Source organism: Ischnura elegans, chromosome 8, assembly GCF_921293095.1.
Source record: "Ischnura elegans chromosome 8, ioIscEleg1.1, whole genome shotgun sequence".
NCBI classification, from domain to species: Eukaryota; Metazoa; Arthropoda; class Insecta; order Odonata; family Coenagrionidae; genus Ischnura; species Ischnura elegans.
This window is the reverse complement of record NC_060253.1, coordinates 56,276,619-56,296,029: the sequence shown is the minus strand read 5'-3', so window position 1 is coordinate 56,296,029 and position 19,411 is coordinate 56,276,619. Positions and strand designations below refer to the sequence as shown.

The 19,411-nt window shown below is 36.1% G+C and overlaps 1 protein-coding gene across 2 annotated transcripts in view; it reads left to right on the top strand.

Moving 5' to 3' along the window:
* Positions 1-13,905, top strand: part of LOC124163662 (neuronal acetylcholine receptor subunit alpha-10-like) — a 397,294-nt gene extending 383,389 nt beyond the window's left edge. The window contains exons 8-9 of one of the 2 annotated variants that reach the window (XM_046540723.1): positions 6,524-6,701; positions 11,130-13,905. In XM_046540723.1, the coding sequence (XP_046396679.1) occupies positions 6,524-6,701; positions 11,130-11,347 (396 nt within the window). In that variant the 3' untranslated portion in view covers positions 11,348-13,905. Of the gene's footprint in view, positions 1-6,523; positions 6,723-11,129 lie in introns of both variants that reach the window. The other variant, XM_046540721.1, reaches the window with a different exon arrangement.
* Positions 13,906-19,411: the final 5,506 nt, after the last annotated feature.

Here is a 19,411-nt window from a genome sequence, read left to right as displayed (position 1 = left end):
CGACTAGATACGGTGATTCATGCACCCCTATAATGAACCTTTTTATACTCTTTAACGCTGGCTATATTTAAAAATAAATTCACCACTTTAATGTCTTAATTTTTTCATAGGAGCAGTAAATTTACCACTGCAAAGAAAAGCTTGAGTCTACTCATTTCACTCCTGATAAAGTGAGCTTATTTTAGCACTACATGTAAACGTAAACGTTTACATGTAGTGCTAAAAGTGTAGTGCTATTGAAATATAGTGCAAAAGATGAAAGTTTTTCCTTTGCTAAAATAATAATTTTACGTGAATGTGAAATGTACTAATACTTTGAATAGCTATCTCATATCAACGGTGTTACTCGAGACTTTACATGTTGAAAAACACAAAAATATTAAATTGTTCGGAATTCCATGAACTACTCCACATTTTCATACGAGCTTTATTATTTATATCTCATTCCTCGTGTACTTTCGCTTTTGTAGCACCTCCGCGAGAGGACAACTTCCCCAGTGTTTAAGTCTTAAACGGCTTCCTATTCCATGCGAATGAACTGATTCCAAGAACGTGTCCCGAAAACTAACTCCCTTCAATGGGTGTAAGAGATTTTTGTGAGCCCGCAAATGGCTTCGCGATAAGAAAGAGAGAGAGGAGTGATATAATCCCATAGATGAGGAGTCTTGTCACGTAGGCTTCAATCGAGTCCGTCGCGTCGTTTCGTCTATCTTTGTCTCTCTCCCACTTTCGTCTTCTTTCTTCTCTTTCTCTCTCTCTTCGTCCTCTTCCAAGTTCTTGAATGCTTGACGCGTGCCACTGACTTCAGTCACTGACTTCCCGCTCAATGCTTAAAGAGTTAACGCAAGAAGGATCGGGGTTGTATGGCTACCTTGAAAGACCATTACTCGTCACATAGACGGGAAGTAATATCGATGTCTATATTTTTCTATTATATATATTTCTATCCAAGATCTCATCAATTGGCCGCGCCGAAGGCGCGTCTAAAAGGGCTGTACCTGTGAGTCAATCTCACCACAACCAGCCTTGTGACATATGCATTTAAAAAAATGGCGCATTTGTATAAAAGTGAGTGTAAAATGTTGTTTGCGTGAAAATAGGAAATTTATTAGTTAAAAGTTATTTCTTTTTCTCATTCTTTTGGTTAATGAGATTATTAATTATTTTTTTTGCACAATTGGACAAATTTGTCCAATGATCTTTTGATTTTTTTATGCAAACTTCTTTTTAATTTTTTAATGTGCAGTAAACTAGATAATTTCGGTTTATCTTTCAAAGATACAAACATGAATGACATACAAATGGGAAAACAATCTCTCTTTCCTTACCTATGAATTTATTTTTATGTTTGCACTCGAGGCGTCGTTTTAATGAATGAAGCAGTGTATCGGCCATATTGGCTTCTTTCACTTGGGCTCAGCGTTCCCCGAAACGCATGTCCCTGTTTCCTTCAGTTATCGTGTGTATGTGTGTGAGACCTATCCTTTCATCCTACCTGTGTCCTCGTCCATTTCTTCTGATGGTGAGGAGTGAGATACCCCAGTGCCATCTATTGGTTACTCTTGTGGGCCAAAGCAAAGGGAGTTTCCTGTGTGTAAACCCCCGCCATAATCATTGTAAATGTAAGCCTCCTGGTAGCGCAACTGGTAGAGCTCCCGGCCGGCAACCGGGAGGTTCTGGGTGCGTGTCCCAGTCAGGCCACATTTTTACACTCTGGTTTCTGGCATTTTTCTATCTACCACAGCACCATTTTCCTCGTCCTTTTTCTTTTACATGCTCCTATCCCCTTCTTTCCTTACCTATGAATTTATTTGTATGTTTGCGCATAAGGCGTCATGTGAATGAATGGAGTAGTATGTATATAAAAATATAGTATATATATGATATATATAAGAGTATGTCTGTTTATCTGTCCGATATGCGTTTCCATCCGTCTGCAAGAATTGCGAACAAAGTTAGTACAAGGTGCATCTCATGTTCCTAAACCCCATATTAATACTTACTATTGCGTCCGACTTGTCTTCCACGTCGTTTTCTTATTACCATTTGTTACGTCACATCATAAAACTTCTGTGGTTGAACATCCTGCCGGGTAGGCACACCTCTTTACTCGCTCTAAGGGAAAGCATAACTATTATGTACTATCATGCTATGGAACGGAGTATAAGCTGATCCCGTGCGCGTTATGCAAAAACAGTTTTTTACAATTGTTTGCGGTTCAGCGTGCCTAAAAATCCTGCTATGTGACCATGAATTCGAATTTCCCAGAGAAAATTTTTCCGAGCAACGCCGGTTGGCCTGCTAGTTTTAAATATTTCTTCGTTTATGTTAAAACTTAATAAATAAATTCATTAAATATAACCTTTTCCTTTATTTATCAATGCAACTGAATATTTTTTTACAAATAAATTCACAATGAAAAAATTTAAATGAACAGCGGTCACGTCGCCCCTGCCTTCCCTGCCATGGCCTACCACACGTCTCTCGGTATGACAGTTATGCTTCTTATTTCCATTAAAAATGTAATAAGGAATGTAAAATTCATAAATGTGGTAACTAAAGCATCGATATGGCCAGATATAGTATAGTGTAGTGACTTCCTGAATGAAAAACGTGTTACCGTTGCACATAAAATAGAAACGCTTAACTTATCATTTTGATTTTGTGCTGGTCTTTTAAGGTTGACAGATGGATTCCATTTCATGAGAAAAGATTAAATTATATTTTAACTGAATACGTGCCATAAAATTAAAGAGAAGGAAGAATAAGTGAAGGCGTCAGAAAAAAAAATCCTCGGCAATATAATTAAGTGAGTAGAGATTACACGTCAAAATGACAGGTATGGTACTTCCGGTGTTAATGCACATGAGAGCGTTCGAGGTAGCCGCGCAGTAATTAAAAGCCGGAGCTTAAAATGAAGATGCAACTTCATATACACAATGGAAATGGAATAATGAGTAAGCAAATTAAATACTTTTATTTAATCCCTTCAGTACCAATGTATCATATGTGATACATATGGTTTTTAAAAATCATTTTCTGATTTAAGAGTGTCTTCAAGTGCTGAGCGCCGCTTGTAACGTATTCTATACATTCTGCGCTTGAACATAATCGGCTCTTTTCCATCCCTCTCTTGAATTTCAAGCTTCGCTGATGACGAAGTGTTCCAGTTCTGGTGTTATTCTACAATGAGTGGCATTAGGAAAGGAAGGACCATTTATTGATGCTATTTTACTCGTTTATATTTTATTCATTGGTATTAATTCAATGACATGACCTTATGTAATATTAATGCACTGCATTTATGCAATTTTTATATTTTTTTATAAAGCCCTTTCCTTGTAATTACTGCGTTATTCTTACGTACTTGTAATTGCACGTCTTGTAATTGGTGATACTAGGGGTTATTAAATTACAAATTTTTAAGCAGATTCATGTTTTTTGATTCTATTTCTGTGGAACGGGAACGCGAATTTGTTTCGGAAAATACGCTTTCAGGTCTGAAGAGGATATTGACGGTCCCATTGATCGTGTGTCATTTTTGACGTTTAATTTTAGTCACTTCCCGTCGAGCTATATTCAGGAGCGTAGCATACTCATCGGAAAAGGTCGTATGTTTTGTTGAGTCCAAGAAACATTTTACCATTTTTATCTTTAGACTTCACAATGTGGATCCAAAACAAAATCTATACTTTGCGTATCGGAATTGCAATGCTAAAACATGCGAGATAGAAAAAAGTCTGAATTTCATTGGCAAAGATGTAAATTCTTAGGCTTTAGGACGCTAAAAAAAAACGAAATATACACTTTTATTCGAGAAAATTCAACCGTTGGCCAAATAAGGTCATAGTCAAGGTCAAAGCGGTGGCAAAAAGAATAGCATTCCAATTGTGTCGATTCATAGGTTTTAAAGGTATATATAGATTTGTCTAACAAGGGGAGACCACGTACCTTGCCTGTTTCACTGTCATATTTTCCGAGGATGAATTGCGCCTGTGAGTAGCCAAATCTTCCAATTCCTTCCTATGCCTTCCAATCTCCGAATTCGGAATTAGACTGATTAAATACCTAAAAGCCATTACGGCGGCAAAAAATTCCCCTCCTACATAGGATAGTTGCAATTGAAGTGAAATACGAAAAAATATGTCACCGAAATGGAGCCGCGAAGTCTGGCCTCCTCGCTGAGAGTAAACGACGATAACCTCTTCACTTACACTCCTCAGGCTCGCTACTTTTATACAATGTAAGGCGTTTTAAACGTACCTCATGAAAAAATAATTAATTACAGCCAAGCCAAGGCCCATTCATTGAAATCGTTCCCCATTCCGAGAAGCGATCGGTATTCTGAATGCCATAAAAAAGTATGGCATTGAAAAAGGCGTAGCAAGGTATGTGGTGTCCCCTTTTAAAATTCGGCCACTTCTTCCTCTTCGTGAGCAGTAATTTTTATTAAAAATAATTCCAATTGAAATAAACAACATGAAAAAAACTCTATAGTCAGCCAATCAGACTAGTCACGTGACCTCGGAGTTTTTCATTTCAATCCATTTCCTTTACGCCGTATATCACTCTTTGTGTATTCTCTCTGAGCCTTCTATGTCGATTCTCTCTCTACCCCCTTTGCGATTTCTCAAATATCCTGAAAAATTGGGCCATTCGCTCAAACGTGTGTCCAAATATGGGCCGTTTTTTCGTCTCCGTTTGGCTTGAGTCGGATCACCCTCCTTAGTCACAGTTGGCTCAGCACGATCGTCATTGATTGGTGAGTTCATGCTATGTGCAGGGAAGGAATGGATGCAGTGACGGAGTTATCGAGTCGTCATTAACAAAATGAGTTATTCCGTTACGCTGCATCTGCCAGTTACCGTATTCCCCAAAAGGCATTTTACTTTGGCAATTTATCCAAGCCAGTGTTATCCCTGACGAACTTTTGAAATTTCTGGTTTCAAAAGAGGGTTTCCGGTAATGCTGCTTCCTTTTTAATTTTTATGCTTTCAGTTTTTTCCATTTTATAAATTCAAGTGTAATAACTAATTTAAAAGTACATAGAAAAGTAGTACAAGGGAAGTTAGATATCAAATTCATTAAAAACGCCTAACGCTGGCAGGTTTAAATTCATTTGCTCACAATTTTTTATTTGATAGAGGACTTTTTTTAGAGAAAGATGCAAGCGGAAAAGGAATTGAGTGGTGGTAAGTAAAGATAAGGAATTGAAAAGGCGGAGAAAGGAATATGGTGTCCCTTTGTAGAATTCTGCCACTTCTTCCTCTTCGTGAGTGGTAATTTTTATGAAAAATAATTCCAATTGAAATAAACAATAAAGTGAGGAGTATACCGGTCGAGGAATAGGCATGCACTGGTAACTTTTCAAAGGCAATTGAAGATATGCTATTCCCGATATTTTCGCCAACTGAAGCCGTTTTTTTTCAATTCTATTGTTCTGGACTGTTTAATTTTCTATGCAGGAAACGAATTCACCATGTTTTCCAAATAAGTGATTCCGGGTGTGGCTTTGTAGAATTTTAAGAATTTGGAAATTTTCCTTGTAAATGCATTTGCCACATATATATTCATAGACGAATTGAGGGGGGTGGCATAAGCGGATCTAGGGGGGGGGGGGGGGGGGGCACGGGGGCACATGGCCCCCCCAGACCCTCAAAAAATATGCCAGATTTTTAATACGACCCCGTTATCATTGCGTTCGTTTTGAATTACAGGGTATCCTTGTGCCCCCCCCCCCCCCCCCAGAACAAAGCCTGGCTACTGCCTTGCTTGTGCCCCCCAGAAAGAAATCCTGGATCCGCCCCTGGGGTGGGGGATGGGATCACGTGCCCCTCCCAGACGCTTATAAAAGAGACAAGATTTTTAATACGGTTATCATTACGTTCGTTTTTTTTGTGTCTTTGGGAGCCTCAATCTTTTGATTTCATATTAATATCTATCTTGTTAAGTTAATTAGAATATTTCGTCCTGTAATTGTTACATGAGTGTTATTTTAATCTCAAATATAAAAAGACCACTTGCCTGTCAGACCCTTGTGCCCCCTCCAGGAAAAATCATGTATCTGCCCTTGTATATATTTGTGGTATATTGCAAAATTTTTACATCAATACATTCTAAGCATTACTGAAACAAAAATTTAGTCAAAGAAAAATGTTAAACAATTAAACGAATATATTTTATCCATAAGAATTGCAATTCCTATATCCCTAATTTATTGGCGGATACATATAGGGGGGTGCGTGCCCCACCCTTGCGGGGCCCTCTGCATTGCCGAACATTGCAGAACCACTATTGTAACTGCTTTTATATCATAGGATGGCATTGTCTGGTATACGCATATTATCAGTTTAAGTAAAAATTTCTTAAAATTTGCGTGTGACTTAATTATTTGTCATTACTGCAAAAGTAAATGTGGCTCAAAATATCTTTTGTGCCTCCCCTCCTTGAGTTTTTACTGTATCCGCTACTACCCTAATGACATTCAAGTACTGTTGATATCCTTATATTCTTTTACTTTCAGGATATTAACCCAAGGACTGGAACGAGGTTAGACTCGCAGCGCAGTGACAAGTGGGTCACACCCGAGGATCTTGGTGTTATCGGCTCAGCCACTGGTGGCACCGAATTTCTGGAACCTCAGCAGAGATCCCCACGATTTGTGCCTAGAAGGAATTTGGTTAGAGCTGACTCGAATCCAGGTGAAGTCGACTTTTCCTCCAGTGCGTTTCCTTTGCTATTCCTTCTCTTTCTATTGTAGTATATAATCTATTGCATCCTACTTTATCTCTTCCTGAAAGTGTGGAGCAAAAATATTGCAATTTGTATGGTGAGAAAGAAACAAATAATGAAGAGAATGACTATTGTCCTATTGTTGAACCATTCAATTTTTTCAACATGCTTGATTGCCAATTTATTGATTGTCAATGTGAGTTATAGCGTTGATGCTGATTATCCTACCTAGAAATAGGCTTTGATTTTTATTCTCTTGAAGTTTTCTCAAGCTTTCACTATCTTGATACTCTCTTTTTGCTTTGGTCTGCTCCATTTATTACTTCTTTCATCTAATCACCCAGCAATTTTATAGCTTTTATTACATTATAATATTCTATTTGTATAAATATCTATTGAATAATATTACCTTTTGTGTCATAATTGTGGTGGATATCACCATCATGGTTTGAGATGTAGACACTCTGGTGACTTGGTTAAGGCACAGTTAATAATCTATATATGAGTTAGTTCTACCCTACAAAGAGGATACTAGAATAGCACACCAAGCAATCTGCTTTGTAACCACTGATTTGTTTGTGCTTTCAAACTTCTGTGGAATTGAAACATGGTGCACAGCAGTTCATGACATCATAGCATCCTACCATGTCATCAACTCATTTGTACACCTTTCTAACTCATATGTAACACATTTTGAACTGCTTTTGATTTCCAATGGAAAATGCTTTGGCACAAATTTTCAATAATAATCCTCTTTCCTTCTTTCCTTAATCCTCTTTTCTTCTTCCTGGGGTACTGGTGAGAAATTCAGAGGGCATTGTCACAAAATGTTGCTAATGAGAAAAGAAATAATACAAAGTTATTTCATCATATATCCATATGCATTTTTTTAATCGATGAGGTTAAACTGTTAATATTGAAAGAATATTTTTATGTTTACTGAAGTAAGTTATAGCAATGTAATAAGCAATAGCAAATTAAAAAATGTACTGCATAAGAGCTGATATATCGGCCTGCCCCACTTTTTGGCCGAGAGGCAAAAGCCGATGTATTAGCTGGCCGCACTAAAAGAGTTAAGGGAGGCTGAGTGTTTTTTGGTGGTCTCCTCCTATGTACAAGGTACGCGGGTATTGGAACTGCTCCACTTGCTGGCGTTGACAATGAACAAATGAAAACATAGTAAAATGCACACCTGTCATTCATAAAAAATATAGGGTGCCATTTAAAAAAAGGACATAACAAAGCTACAAGGAAGGCAGTCATGCTGATTAATGTCCCTCTGATGGCTAATGGACATTTGCTTGACACATTTTTGAATTTACATCTGGACAAAAAGTTATTTTGGGTGGTCAAGATAAATTGGACACCCTGTATATTCTACTACTGGGACAATATTACCATTTTATGTAGAGAAAATTGAATACACCAGGGGAGTTATAGCCCCCATAGCTCCTCTCTGGACCTGCCACTGTCATCAAATAATACAAGGTGGTGCTGATGAAGTTAAGTTATCCTTTTCAGTTAAAACACTGCATATGAGATTATAAATGCATAGGATTAAGACATAAAAATGATAACAAGTATAAGATGATGGTAATAGACTGTAGATAGATTTAAGATGTCATTTTTTTCCACTTATAATAAGGGACCATAATGTCTACAATAGTTTAGCTCTCGGATAACTTGACTCAAATTAGGTAAAATAGTCTCTGCATGTATAGTTAGTAACCTACTGTGATTGTCAATACTACTATATGAATGGATTTCTTGGCATGTTATAACTCATGTATGAATCAGTTTCTATACTAACTTTTCATTTTTTTACCAATAATTAATAGTTTTATTTGCATGGTAGCATTTTCATATCTTCAGCACTCTCCTAGTTTCTGGTCTGAATTCATTGCGAGGGCATTTCTGATTGAGGCTAGGATGAGTGATGCATGCCTGTTGTGAAATAACACTTTGCCACACGCCCTGCAGGGTGGTGGCACATGGTGGTGGCTTGCACGGTACCTCTTAGATATGTATGTTATATTGCCTGGTGCAGAAATTGCCATGCTCAACTCAACATGACTCAATACTAGGGAGTTGTTACAACTCGATTCGATAATCGACGCGAGAGCAAAAAGTACTCTTCTCATATCCCTAGCGATGGATCATAGATGGATTTAAGGGAGAGGCACAGGGACATGTGCCACCGCAGATGATTAAAAAATAGACAAGACTTTTATTGCTGTTATCATTATGTTTGTTCTGTGTTGAGTATTACGGAGTCTCAATCATTTAAATCCATATCAGAAACATTAATATTCAAATAAAGAGAATATTTCGTACATTAATTGTTTAATGTTGTTTATAATCTCAAGTATGAGAAGATCGTTAGCCTGTCAGACCCTTGTACCCCCCCAGAAAAAAAATCCTGGATCCACCCTTGCGATGGATAATCCATTTTTGATCATTTTCCATGCAAGTTTTACCTCGGTTTTCGTTCCATTGAACAACTTCTGTGTGGTGTTTTATTCTTTAATTCCCAGGAGCTTTATCATTTCTATATCCTGATATGGTAAATTTTCCTTCATCTTAAGACTTCCTATTTATTCTCCTTGCATTATTAGTATGGTGCATTTTTAGGTAGGTATGTATATGATTTCTGCCAATTATAATTTTTCCATTGTTATTTGGGCCAAAAAACACAGTATAAACTAGGAATGCCTTAATGGAGTATATGTACCTATATAGCTGTTTTCAGTTCCTTACTTCTAACATCACCTAAGTAAAAGTGGGATTTTTTGTGGGTTATTATGTTTCTGTGGAAGGTTACATGATATTAATGAATTCAAATACATATGTGAAAAAAATATATTCTGAAATTCATTCATGTAAACAATGGTGTAAAAATGGCTTGAAAGAAGCTAAGTGGGGACTTCAAGTTAGAGGAAAGCATAAAATGAGTTATTTTGCTTAGTTTTCTTGAAATTTGAAACACAAATAATTAGCTGTATCTATTGAAAAATGATGGCATTACCATTGAAAATTCTGGACTGGCATATTTGACCTGAAGACTCTGGCAATAGTGCCAGCGAAACTTGTCATCGCCACAGCAACCAACCAACATGGTACTAACCCCTTTCCACTAGATCTACAACATTCTATTGTCAACTTATACATCCCATTTAAATTAAATGAATGCAATGTTAAATATATTTATGATTTGTTGTGTCTATTTTGACCCATCCTTTGTACTTCTATCCTTATGTGCTGTCCCCCACCGATATTTCTGTGCCTATGTATTGTAAGCTATGGTGATGGTGCTTCCAGGTGGTGGCCTTGGTCCATTAAAGTTAGTTCATAGAGTAAATCCTAAATGTGCAGTTATAATTTAATTACTCCTAAAACTTCCCTGCCACATATCTTAAAACATAACTAAGTTGATTGGCTATGATCCCATCAAATTCAATTAGCAACACTCTTGCTCAATGCATAGACATCAATACTGTTAATGAAATGTAAGTGATAGTGGATAATTGCTTATGTTTTGCATTTGATAAGGAAAAGTTCCTCCACCTCTACCCTGGAACTTGGCATTTCCATGATTATTAGTTCCTATTCTTTTGACTTATTTTTTCATATGAAGTAAGGAAGTGGCATGTGAGAACTTTTTGACTTGATTACTAATGATGACTTTTGCCTTAAGGAAGTCGTACATGGCTCCTTCATTATGCAGTTACTCATGAGCCATCAATTATTGATTTTTTGGAGTGAATCCTATCATTTTATCTTTTAAAAGGCTCTGATAACCTGTGAAGGGGGTGTATATCACCCCATGGTTCTTCTTTATTTAATAGGAATAATTTTTTGTATTAATTTAATTAGGTGGACCTATTTAAAAGCACCACAGTATAGCAAAATCATTTCAAGGAAAGAGAAAAACAATATTTTCTTTGGGGTGTCGATGAACTCTCTTCTCTCTTGGGTTAAAATAAGTGAGTGCTACTAATATGAAAGTTAATTAGGTGGCCATTGTAGAATGACTTTTTAACCCTTTTAGTGCCAGCCGGCCGATCTATCGGCCCGAGGGGTATGTGCGAAGAATGCCACGGGCCGATCTATCGGCCGGTGTATTTAAATTAATTGAAAAATTAAATATGTTTCCCAAGTTGTACAGAAGAGATAACAACATAGGTGAAATTTTTAAAATGACGTAAGTATTAAAAGTTTAAATATAAAAAAATTAGCGTCAACGCATTCATATTAGAATTTTTATAAAATTTTAAGTAAAATCGTGCAAATTCATCAAAAAAGCCCTGGCATTCTTTGCGTATACCAGGTAAAAAAGGCTGGCACTAAAAGGGTTAATTCTTGATTGTGAACTAATTTTCATTATTCTTTTATGACAGAGAGCTTTGAGTCTCAATTTCTGAGAGTTCTCCATCGAATCAATTTGGCCTTGGAGAGGAACGAGGCAAGAATCAGTGAACAGGAGAGAGAAGAAAATGCAGCCGTGGAGTGGAAGCAAGTTGCTTTGGTGTGTGATCGCTTCCTGTTGGCTGCCTTCATGCTGACCACAGCCATTGCTACGGGAGTGATCTTGTGCTCATCTCCATATGGGCCTTAATCATTTAGGAAGAAATCGGTGAAAGCCTGCTGTCACTGCCATAGATCAGTTGCTAGCAATAAGAGCAATGAATTTGACAAAGAGGCTAGTGAAATGAAAATTTACGTGATATGCACAATGTTCTGAGGGCCATCCGCAAATGAATGTTTTGATCCACGCATTCTTGCTACAAACACTTCACACACATTGTGGCTGGGTCATGGAACATCATTGTTGTCTTAGAGCGTGTGAATCATAGTATGAGCACATTGACAACTGAAGAAATTCTCACTTGCTGGAAAATAAATGAGCATATTTATTAGTCATAGTGATATCAAATTGACTCATATTGTATTTTGCTGAAGAAGTATTGGTGCCAAATGGGTGTTTTACTAATATTTTCCTGCTGGAATATGGACTGCAGTAAAAATATTGAAATCCAAATTATAAGTGCAGAAAGTCATAAGATACATTGCTAATTGAAACAGTGCTCAAAGAGGTAGGTGAAAAAAACTCTCTTTGTTTACTTTGGTAAGGTCTTCTCACTGCTAAGCTTAGCTCTGAATTAGGTGAGTAACAGTTAAGTTTAGGCATATAGAGATAAAATGGAAACTTCAAGTTAAATATCTATTGCTATCCTAAAATTAACGAATAACTGTTTGGTATGGTTTTATTTGATATTTTGTGCTGTTTTATTCACCTCTCATGTATACTGCTGAAGGCATACATGAAAATGAATTGAATTTTTCTTTCAGCCATGAGATTAAATAGAATTAGATTAGGAATTGGTGGAGTTTTGGATGAAGTATGAAGTACTAATGTTGAATGTAAAAATATTTTATGTAGGCTCCTCTTGCAAACTCCAGTTCTGCTTCAGCCATTTTGAGAAATTGATCATATATCCTGAATCATTGAATTAATTCACTTGTACTATGGAATGTGTTGAGTGTTTGCCATTTTTTTAATGATGGTATAGTGAGGTTTGTGTTTGATTGTAGATGTGCTTTGAAGAGATTTTCAATCAGCATTATTAATGTTGCAAAATGTTATTAACATGAATTTATTTTGAACTTAATGTTGAGGTAAAACTTCAATACTACCCTCTATGAAGAACTGACATTTGTGATAATGTTGATACATTTCATTCTGAACCGAATGAAAGGAGCCATTCTCAGACTTTACCCTACCTTCTCCCTAACCCCTATAAGTAGACCTTTGCTGTGGATGTGATAGTTGTTGGCATCAGCATCAGAGAATACTCTCTGCAATGAGTGGCAGTGCTCACATGTCTACTCTATTGATCTATTTGGCATGAATTGATGATTGAGGGCTCAATACAATGCTCTAAGAAATACGAAGTGTAAAACATTGATTAAATATGTTTTGTGTATGCATCCCTCTACTGAGTTAATTTTGAAAGCTTCACGACCTTTTCTTGACTTTTTTGACATATTGGCATAGGGTGGGGTGTATTTTTTGGCATAAGAAACAAGGCAGTACACATCTTGTTAGACATCTAATCTACATCCTGGCTATATTCATGGGTCGAATCAGAGAATTTACAATATGACTGCATAACTTGCATCATTAACTCATCTCTTTATGGATAGCTTTGGAAATTTGATAACGTTTATTGTCAGAATACACTTCATATATTATGTGTTGGCTAGAGGTTTTTTATTAAATTAAACTTTGCTAAAGCTTTTATATAGGCTGACTTGGAGTCTTAGCTGATCAAAATAGCTTTTCGGGTTTCCTTCCATGGATATCTGTTACTTCAGACAATATTTTCTCATTATTCCATGCAGGTTCTTCAGATCCTCTGAAGTGATAATGCAGATTCTGTTATTATATTTGCCAACTCAATTAGGTTGCATTTGCGTCATTGACTGATGAATATACGTATCACCATATTAAAATTAATGCTGTTGGCTTTGAGGCTATAAGATGTGGAAACATGACAGTTTATACAAGTACATCCATCATTTCATATTAACTTATTCTTTTCTTAAGGGAAACTAAAAGGAACCTGTTCAAAATACTGACATTTATTTGGCCGTCCCTTTGTAAGCCTATCACTTATAAAGGTTATCAAGCTCTGTGATTAAAACTGGAAATGACTTCTGCTTATTAACAGCATAGTTCATATTATGCTATTTTTAGATTGTGGATGTTTTTTAATGATTTTCATCACACCTAAGAGCAATTTGGTTTGTGAACATGATCCGTAAGTCTTGAGTATTGTTGAGTTATGACTTTTTATTTATTCTTTTTCATTAGCCTGTTGACATAAAATGCAGTGCAACGTTGTTAGATAAAATATGGTCGAACAATTCGGAACTGAATGGTTAAAGTCTACATAGGCTTTCTTCTTTTTGAGGAGCTTGGGAGGTAATGGTTTTTTTTGGCAGTGAAAGATTTCTTATATTTTCAATAAGAAACTATGAAAGTAGTGCCAATCCAGTGCTGCTGTTTTGCAGAAACAGCCTGATGGGTATTGGGTATGTACCAGTGGTGTCATGGTGCCGGCACTCAGGGGCGTAGCTAGGAATCAAGGCTGGGGGATTTTAGACCCCCCCAGTCATAGTATGGAATACCCACCAGATGCCAGGGCCATTACCCAAAAAATTTTAAATGTAAATTGTTCAAAATGGTGAGATTTACGGATTTCTGGAGGATATTTTATCAATCCTTACACTATTCTATAAGTAATATAAAACCAATTGAGTGAACCAAATGAATTTAACTTAAACATTTCTCTGAGCTCTGGGGGGTTTTATCCCCTCAATACCCCCCCTTGCAGTGCCACAGCCGGCACTGGTTAACAGAAGGCATAATAGTCCAGTAACACTTTTATCAATTTTGTTGTCTCAAAATTTCTAATACATACATTCGTAACCAAAACAAAAATTTGTTATAAAATGTAAATAATAACTCGTAATGAAAAACACAAAGAGTAATATTTCACTTCTTAAGAAAGTTAAGGAAACTGTGTTCTGGCACTGCTAATTTTGCAATGGCATCACTGGTGTGTACGTGGATCATAGTTATGTCGACAGCGATGGTGGATACATTGAGAAAAATTTGTAGAGCTATGTTAGATGATGATAACTCCTATTGTCATTTCCTGTGATTGTCAATGGCTGTTAGAAAAATAAACCATATTCAATGCCACTAACTGTAAGCTGTGTAGTTTTAGAAAATATTATGTGGTAACATGTACTTAGTATATAAAACAGAATGAGCAGGGGTGGAATTAGCATTTTATATGTGAGCAAAATGTTTTGTGAATTTAAATGCATTTAGAAGCGTTACTATGAATTTAGTTGGTGTGTCTAGTAGATGGGCTTTATTAAAACGTTTAATGATGCATGACCATCGATATAATTGAGTTCCTGCTATTGAAGGTTTAAGTGATCAAGTGATGTTTTGCAATGATGCACTCAGATTGTTATGTGCCAAAGATATTTAAGAATAGTAGGACTCTAAGTGTGCGGATTTTACAGGGTGTAACTTTTCCTTCATACTAATGTTCTTGTGCCATTAGTTGGGAGAAAATAATGAGATATGTAATGAGTAATTGAATGCTATGGGTGTGACTCATTGAATTATGTTGTGAAATTGTAAGATGAATGGTTATTTTGAGTATTCAATGCAACAGCTTTAAGCTAAAACCACAATATTTGCTGAAATTATTGATAGTTAATTGACAGTGCTATTTTTACACTGCCTTTTGGTTTAACTGTCTCTTTTTTTTAAACACCCCAAATTGTTATGAAGTGATCAATTTCTATTAAAACAATGTTGTAGATTAATTATCTTATACGTACTCATTCATTACTCTTGCCCTCACTCTGGTATCTCATTTATTTGTTTTGTTTTTTCGTTTTTTTGCCTACTTTAGATCACAATGGGATCATACCCTTTCACCAGACCAAAAGCATGACCTTCCTGTGACCTAAGTTCTAATACAATGCTAGTGATCCATCCAAGTTAAAAGTAGTGAAATAATTGGGATGGATTTATTGAGCATGGTACCATCACTTAAGATCATGTGAAGAAAAATACCTTTAGAAATAGTACCTGTTACCTTTTGGAATTGGAAAGCAGCAATCCTTGTGCAGTGTTAACTAAGGAAGTGACCAAATTGAAGGTTTGAAATTTTCTTTTCTTTAATGATGATTAAAATATTCAATTGAATTGAATGAGATCTCTCCTATAATCATATTATTTATGGGTTTTGAATTTTTCCATGTTTTGTGGGGCAATAGTAGCACTCATGTAAGTAGGTATATTTTAATATGGGGTGTTTTGCTGTATGTCCAACATGTTTGAGAGTAATTAGCAATTCATTTGAATTGTATTTATTAATGAGCCTTCTATTGAAATATATGGGTTGGATATAACCTGATGGTTTTTTACACTTGAGACATTCATGTCCCCGATGATGGGAATGGGATGAAGTGTTTCAAGGGACAATGTACAAAGATAACTCACATCCATGCCTCATTTTCACCTCTGAAAATGTTATAACGTATTTATTATCTATCTGAAACAAATTAATTTGAAAAACATGCTACTATTGGCAAGAATTCCAAGAATTAAAATCCAGTTACAAAAGTTTTTGCTTTTGTGCTGTGGCAGAGCTCTTAAGAAGTTAGGAATTTGGAAGCCTTTATTGTGGGATGATTTTTGGATGAGAAGGTAAAAGATAGGTTCTGTTTTGCACTGGTCTGACCACACCTTGAATATGCAGCAAGCATGTGGGATCCAGTGCAGAAAGACTTAATCCGTGAAATGAATAAAATAGAAAGGAAAGCAGTACATTCATCAGAAACTGCTACTGGCATACAGACAGCATTACTCAGATGTTAAGCAAATTAGGCTGGAAGCTGCTAGAGACTCCGAGGCTGTGCGCTAGGTTTAGATTGCTTGAACAATTGAGAACAGATATCCATAAGAGTGAATTGGAGAGCATCAACTTAGAGCACCACTATATTTCCAGGTCCAAAAGAAGTGATAAATTAAGAGAGATATTTGCCAAACAAATATAAATGAAAATTTTTCCCCCTGACCCATAAAAGACTTTAATAAATACTGGTCATAATTTGGTTGGAGCATTTGCTTTTTATATGTAAATGGCTGGTGTCCTGACACCCCCTGCCACACGCCTTTTTAGGCGGCTTGAGGGGTAGTATTTATATGTAAATGAAGAATTAAATATTTAGTTATAAATAATTTCCATACTTTTCTGATCGAGAATCAAAGTATTATCACTATCAAAATATATCTTATGTTTGAAACTAATAATCAGTTTTGAATCGATGTCTTTCTTTAACGATTTTGATGTCTCGTAAATTTCTCTGTAGTGATTTTGATGTCTTTTGATGTCTTTGTTTTAAGTTCATTTAAATGGAAAAGTATGTGTTGTGTACAGAATAACCCCCAGGGTAATCCAACTTATGGCTCTTGCTAATAATATTTAATATTTATACTTTTGAGTTTTTAGAATCTTTTTGGAAAGTAACTTGTGGCTCATAGCTGTTCAGCTCAACATGCAGTTTCATCTATTGAAATGAGTTTACCTCTCCTAATATCCATTGGATAATACAGAATGTTGCTCATCAGTACTTCAAAAAAATGGTCTTTCTCTGGATTTCAGCCTTATTGTGGTAACTGGGCTTCTTCAGAGGTATCAAATCCCTGATCATCACAGGGCACACTTGATTACAATACATATCATTCATATTAAATGCCATTTCTCTGTATTTTAGTGAAAATATAATTAGTTATTAAGCTTATATTCATGATCCATATTTAACCCGGCGTTACTCGCGCGAGATTCCCGATCGAGGTTACTCGCGTGGGGTGCTCCTGACACCCCATTGAAATTTTTTTAAAGAAATAGGTTAGACAATATTGTTTTTGAAATAATTACTAGGATTTATGTATTTTCAAGGATAGCGTCATTGAATCTACGATGGGTTGTTGCATAAAAGAGTAAACAATTCAATTATGGTAATTATCAGTGCTTAAAGGCAATATAATAGAGATGAACGAATGGAATTAGATTTTGTAGTGGAGAAATCTGATAGAAGGGAAAAATTTAATTTGAGTTTGTCATTTAATCATATGAAAGTGCTTATTATAATTTAAATCAATTTTTACTTGCAGTTTTAATATTGAGGGAGAGCGCCGTTCTCACGGCAGAGGTGACTTACATTTTCCCAGGAAAATGATGCTTGATTATAATGTTAACATGTCTGAAACAATGACCACTGTGACCCCGCGTTCCATCTGAGAAATTTTTGTTTACACTTCCGATACGTACCTGAGATTATACTTGGGGGGTGGTGTTCCCCCCAAAATTTATATCTGAATCCTTATATGTCTCTCACGAAAATTACTTCCTCAGAATCTTCAATATGCACTGTGAATAATGTTATCATGGCATAAGAACGGTAGTCCGTTTTCGCCGCGTTCTCACACATCTTTCCGTAACTTATCAAAGATTCGTTATAGTCTAGGTTTCTAATAAACATAAACAGATATTGATATTTTTACACTTCATTTTCCTTGTCAGTGATCCTTAGGATTTTCCTTACAATCCTTGCAAATGTAAATCATATGGCTCGCGCGCATCCAATTATTGCACGAGCAACTGAAAAATTTTGTTTTAATGTCTTTATTCCGCGGACATACAAATCATTTTCCACTTTTTCTTTTTCTTTGCTTCGTAGCACTTTCACGTGTTGATAAATCAGTGAAATAAACCGTCTTTATTTTCAGTTCATTTGGGATCATTTTCATCTCCGATCTTCTTCTCCTTATAAATGACTTTACCAACTCCCTTGCAATTTCTTGCAGGATATTTGCTCAACATATCTTGCTTCCTGGATATAAGTTATTGTATATAAAAAATGAGTAAATGCCTACCACGTTTATCAGGTGGAAAAAAATCACCATTGGCCATCTATTTGAGTTTCTTGAAACACTATATGTTACACACATCTCATCCTCTGTGTCAACACCACCCTTATTGGCGTTATAAAAAAATATCAACTCTGGTTCCTTCTTGTCATCAGTTGAACTGTCTATGCTCATACTTCAATGCATCGCTGACAACAAAATTATGTTTTTACCTTTTTTGGGAACATAATATAAGATAGTCATGCTCTTTCTAAATCCAAAAATACTACTATTCACCTTCCTCTGTTTTGTACAAACCATCTGTTGTGGCAATTCCCTTTTGTTTTTTTTAAGAGTTCCCACCAGTGTCAATTTACTTTGTAACATATATTCTTCCAAGGGAACACTTGTAAAGCAATTGTAAACAGTGACGTTTCTCCATGTCCCTGAAATTGATTCTACTAAGCGCCTTACCACCTCTTTATGAGTGTTGTCTACTTTGTAGGGTCCTTCGGGTTGACTCCCTGCATACACCTCCAAATTGTAAGCATAGAATATATTAGAGTCAACCAATGCAAATATTTCAATGCCATATCCTGCAGGTTTATTTAGGAGATATCGCCTGAATGAACATCTTCCCCTAAAGCCGACAAACTGCTCGTCTACCGTAGTGTACTCTGACATGACATAGTTATCCTGAAACTTTCAGACCAGCATTTCAAAAAGTTGACTAATCGTAGCTAATTTGTCCATAATTTTTCTTTCTGCCCTACTGTTGATATCATCAAATATGAGACACAGCAAAAGAACACGGAATCTTTGATAATTCATGGACGCGTAAAATATTTCAATACCCAAAACCATCTTGATCCCATAAGTCCTTTATATTTTGTCGCCCAGATCTATTTGTTCCCGCAAAGAGCAGAAGACCTATGAAACATTCAATTTCTCACTCATCAGTTGTCCTGGCATCCCTCGCATGCGAATAATTCGCGCCTACTTTTTGAATTTGAAGATTTGTACACGCGGAAATTGTATATATCACTTGCCTGTCAAAAAACAATCGAAAGCAATCTATAGAGCTCTTGACATTTTCTTTTCTACCTTTGAATACAGGCTTTTCGGAAATGATATTCCTTTTCGGTGATCTTACATGGGGCGCGGTTCCTTTTTGAC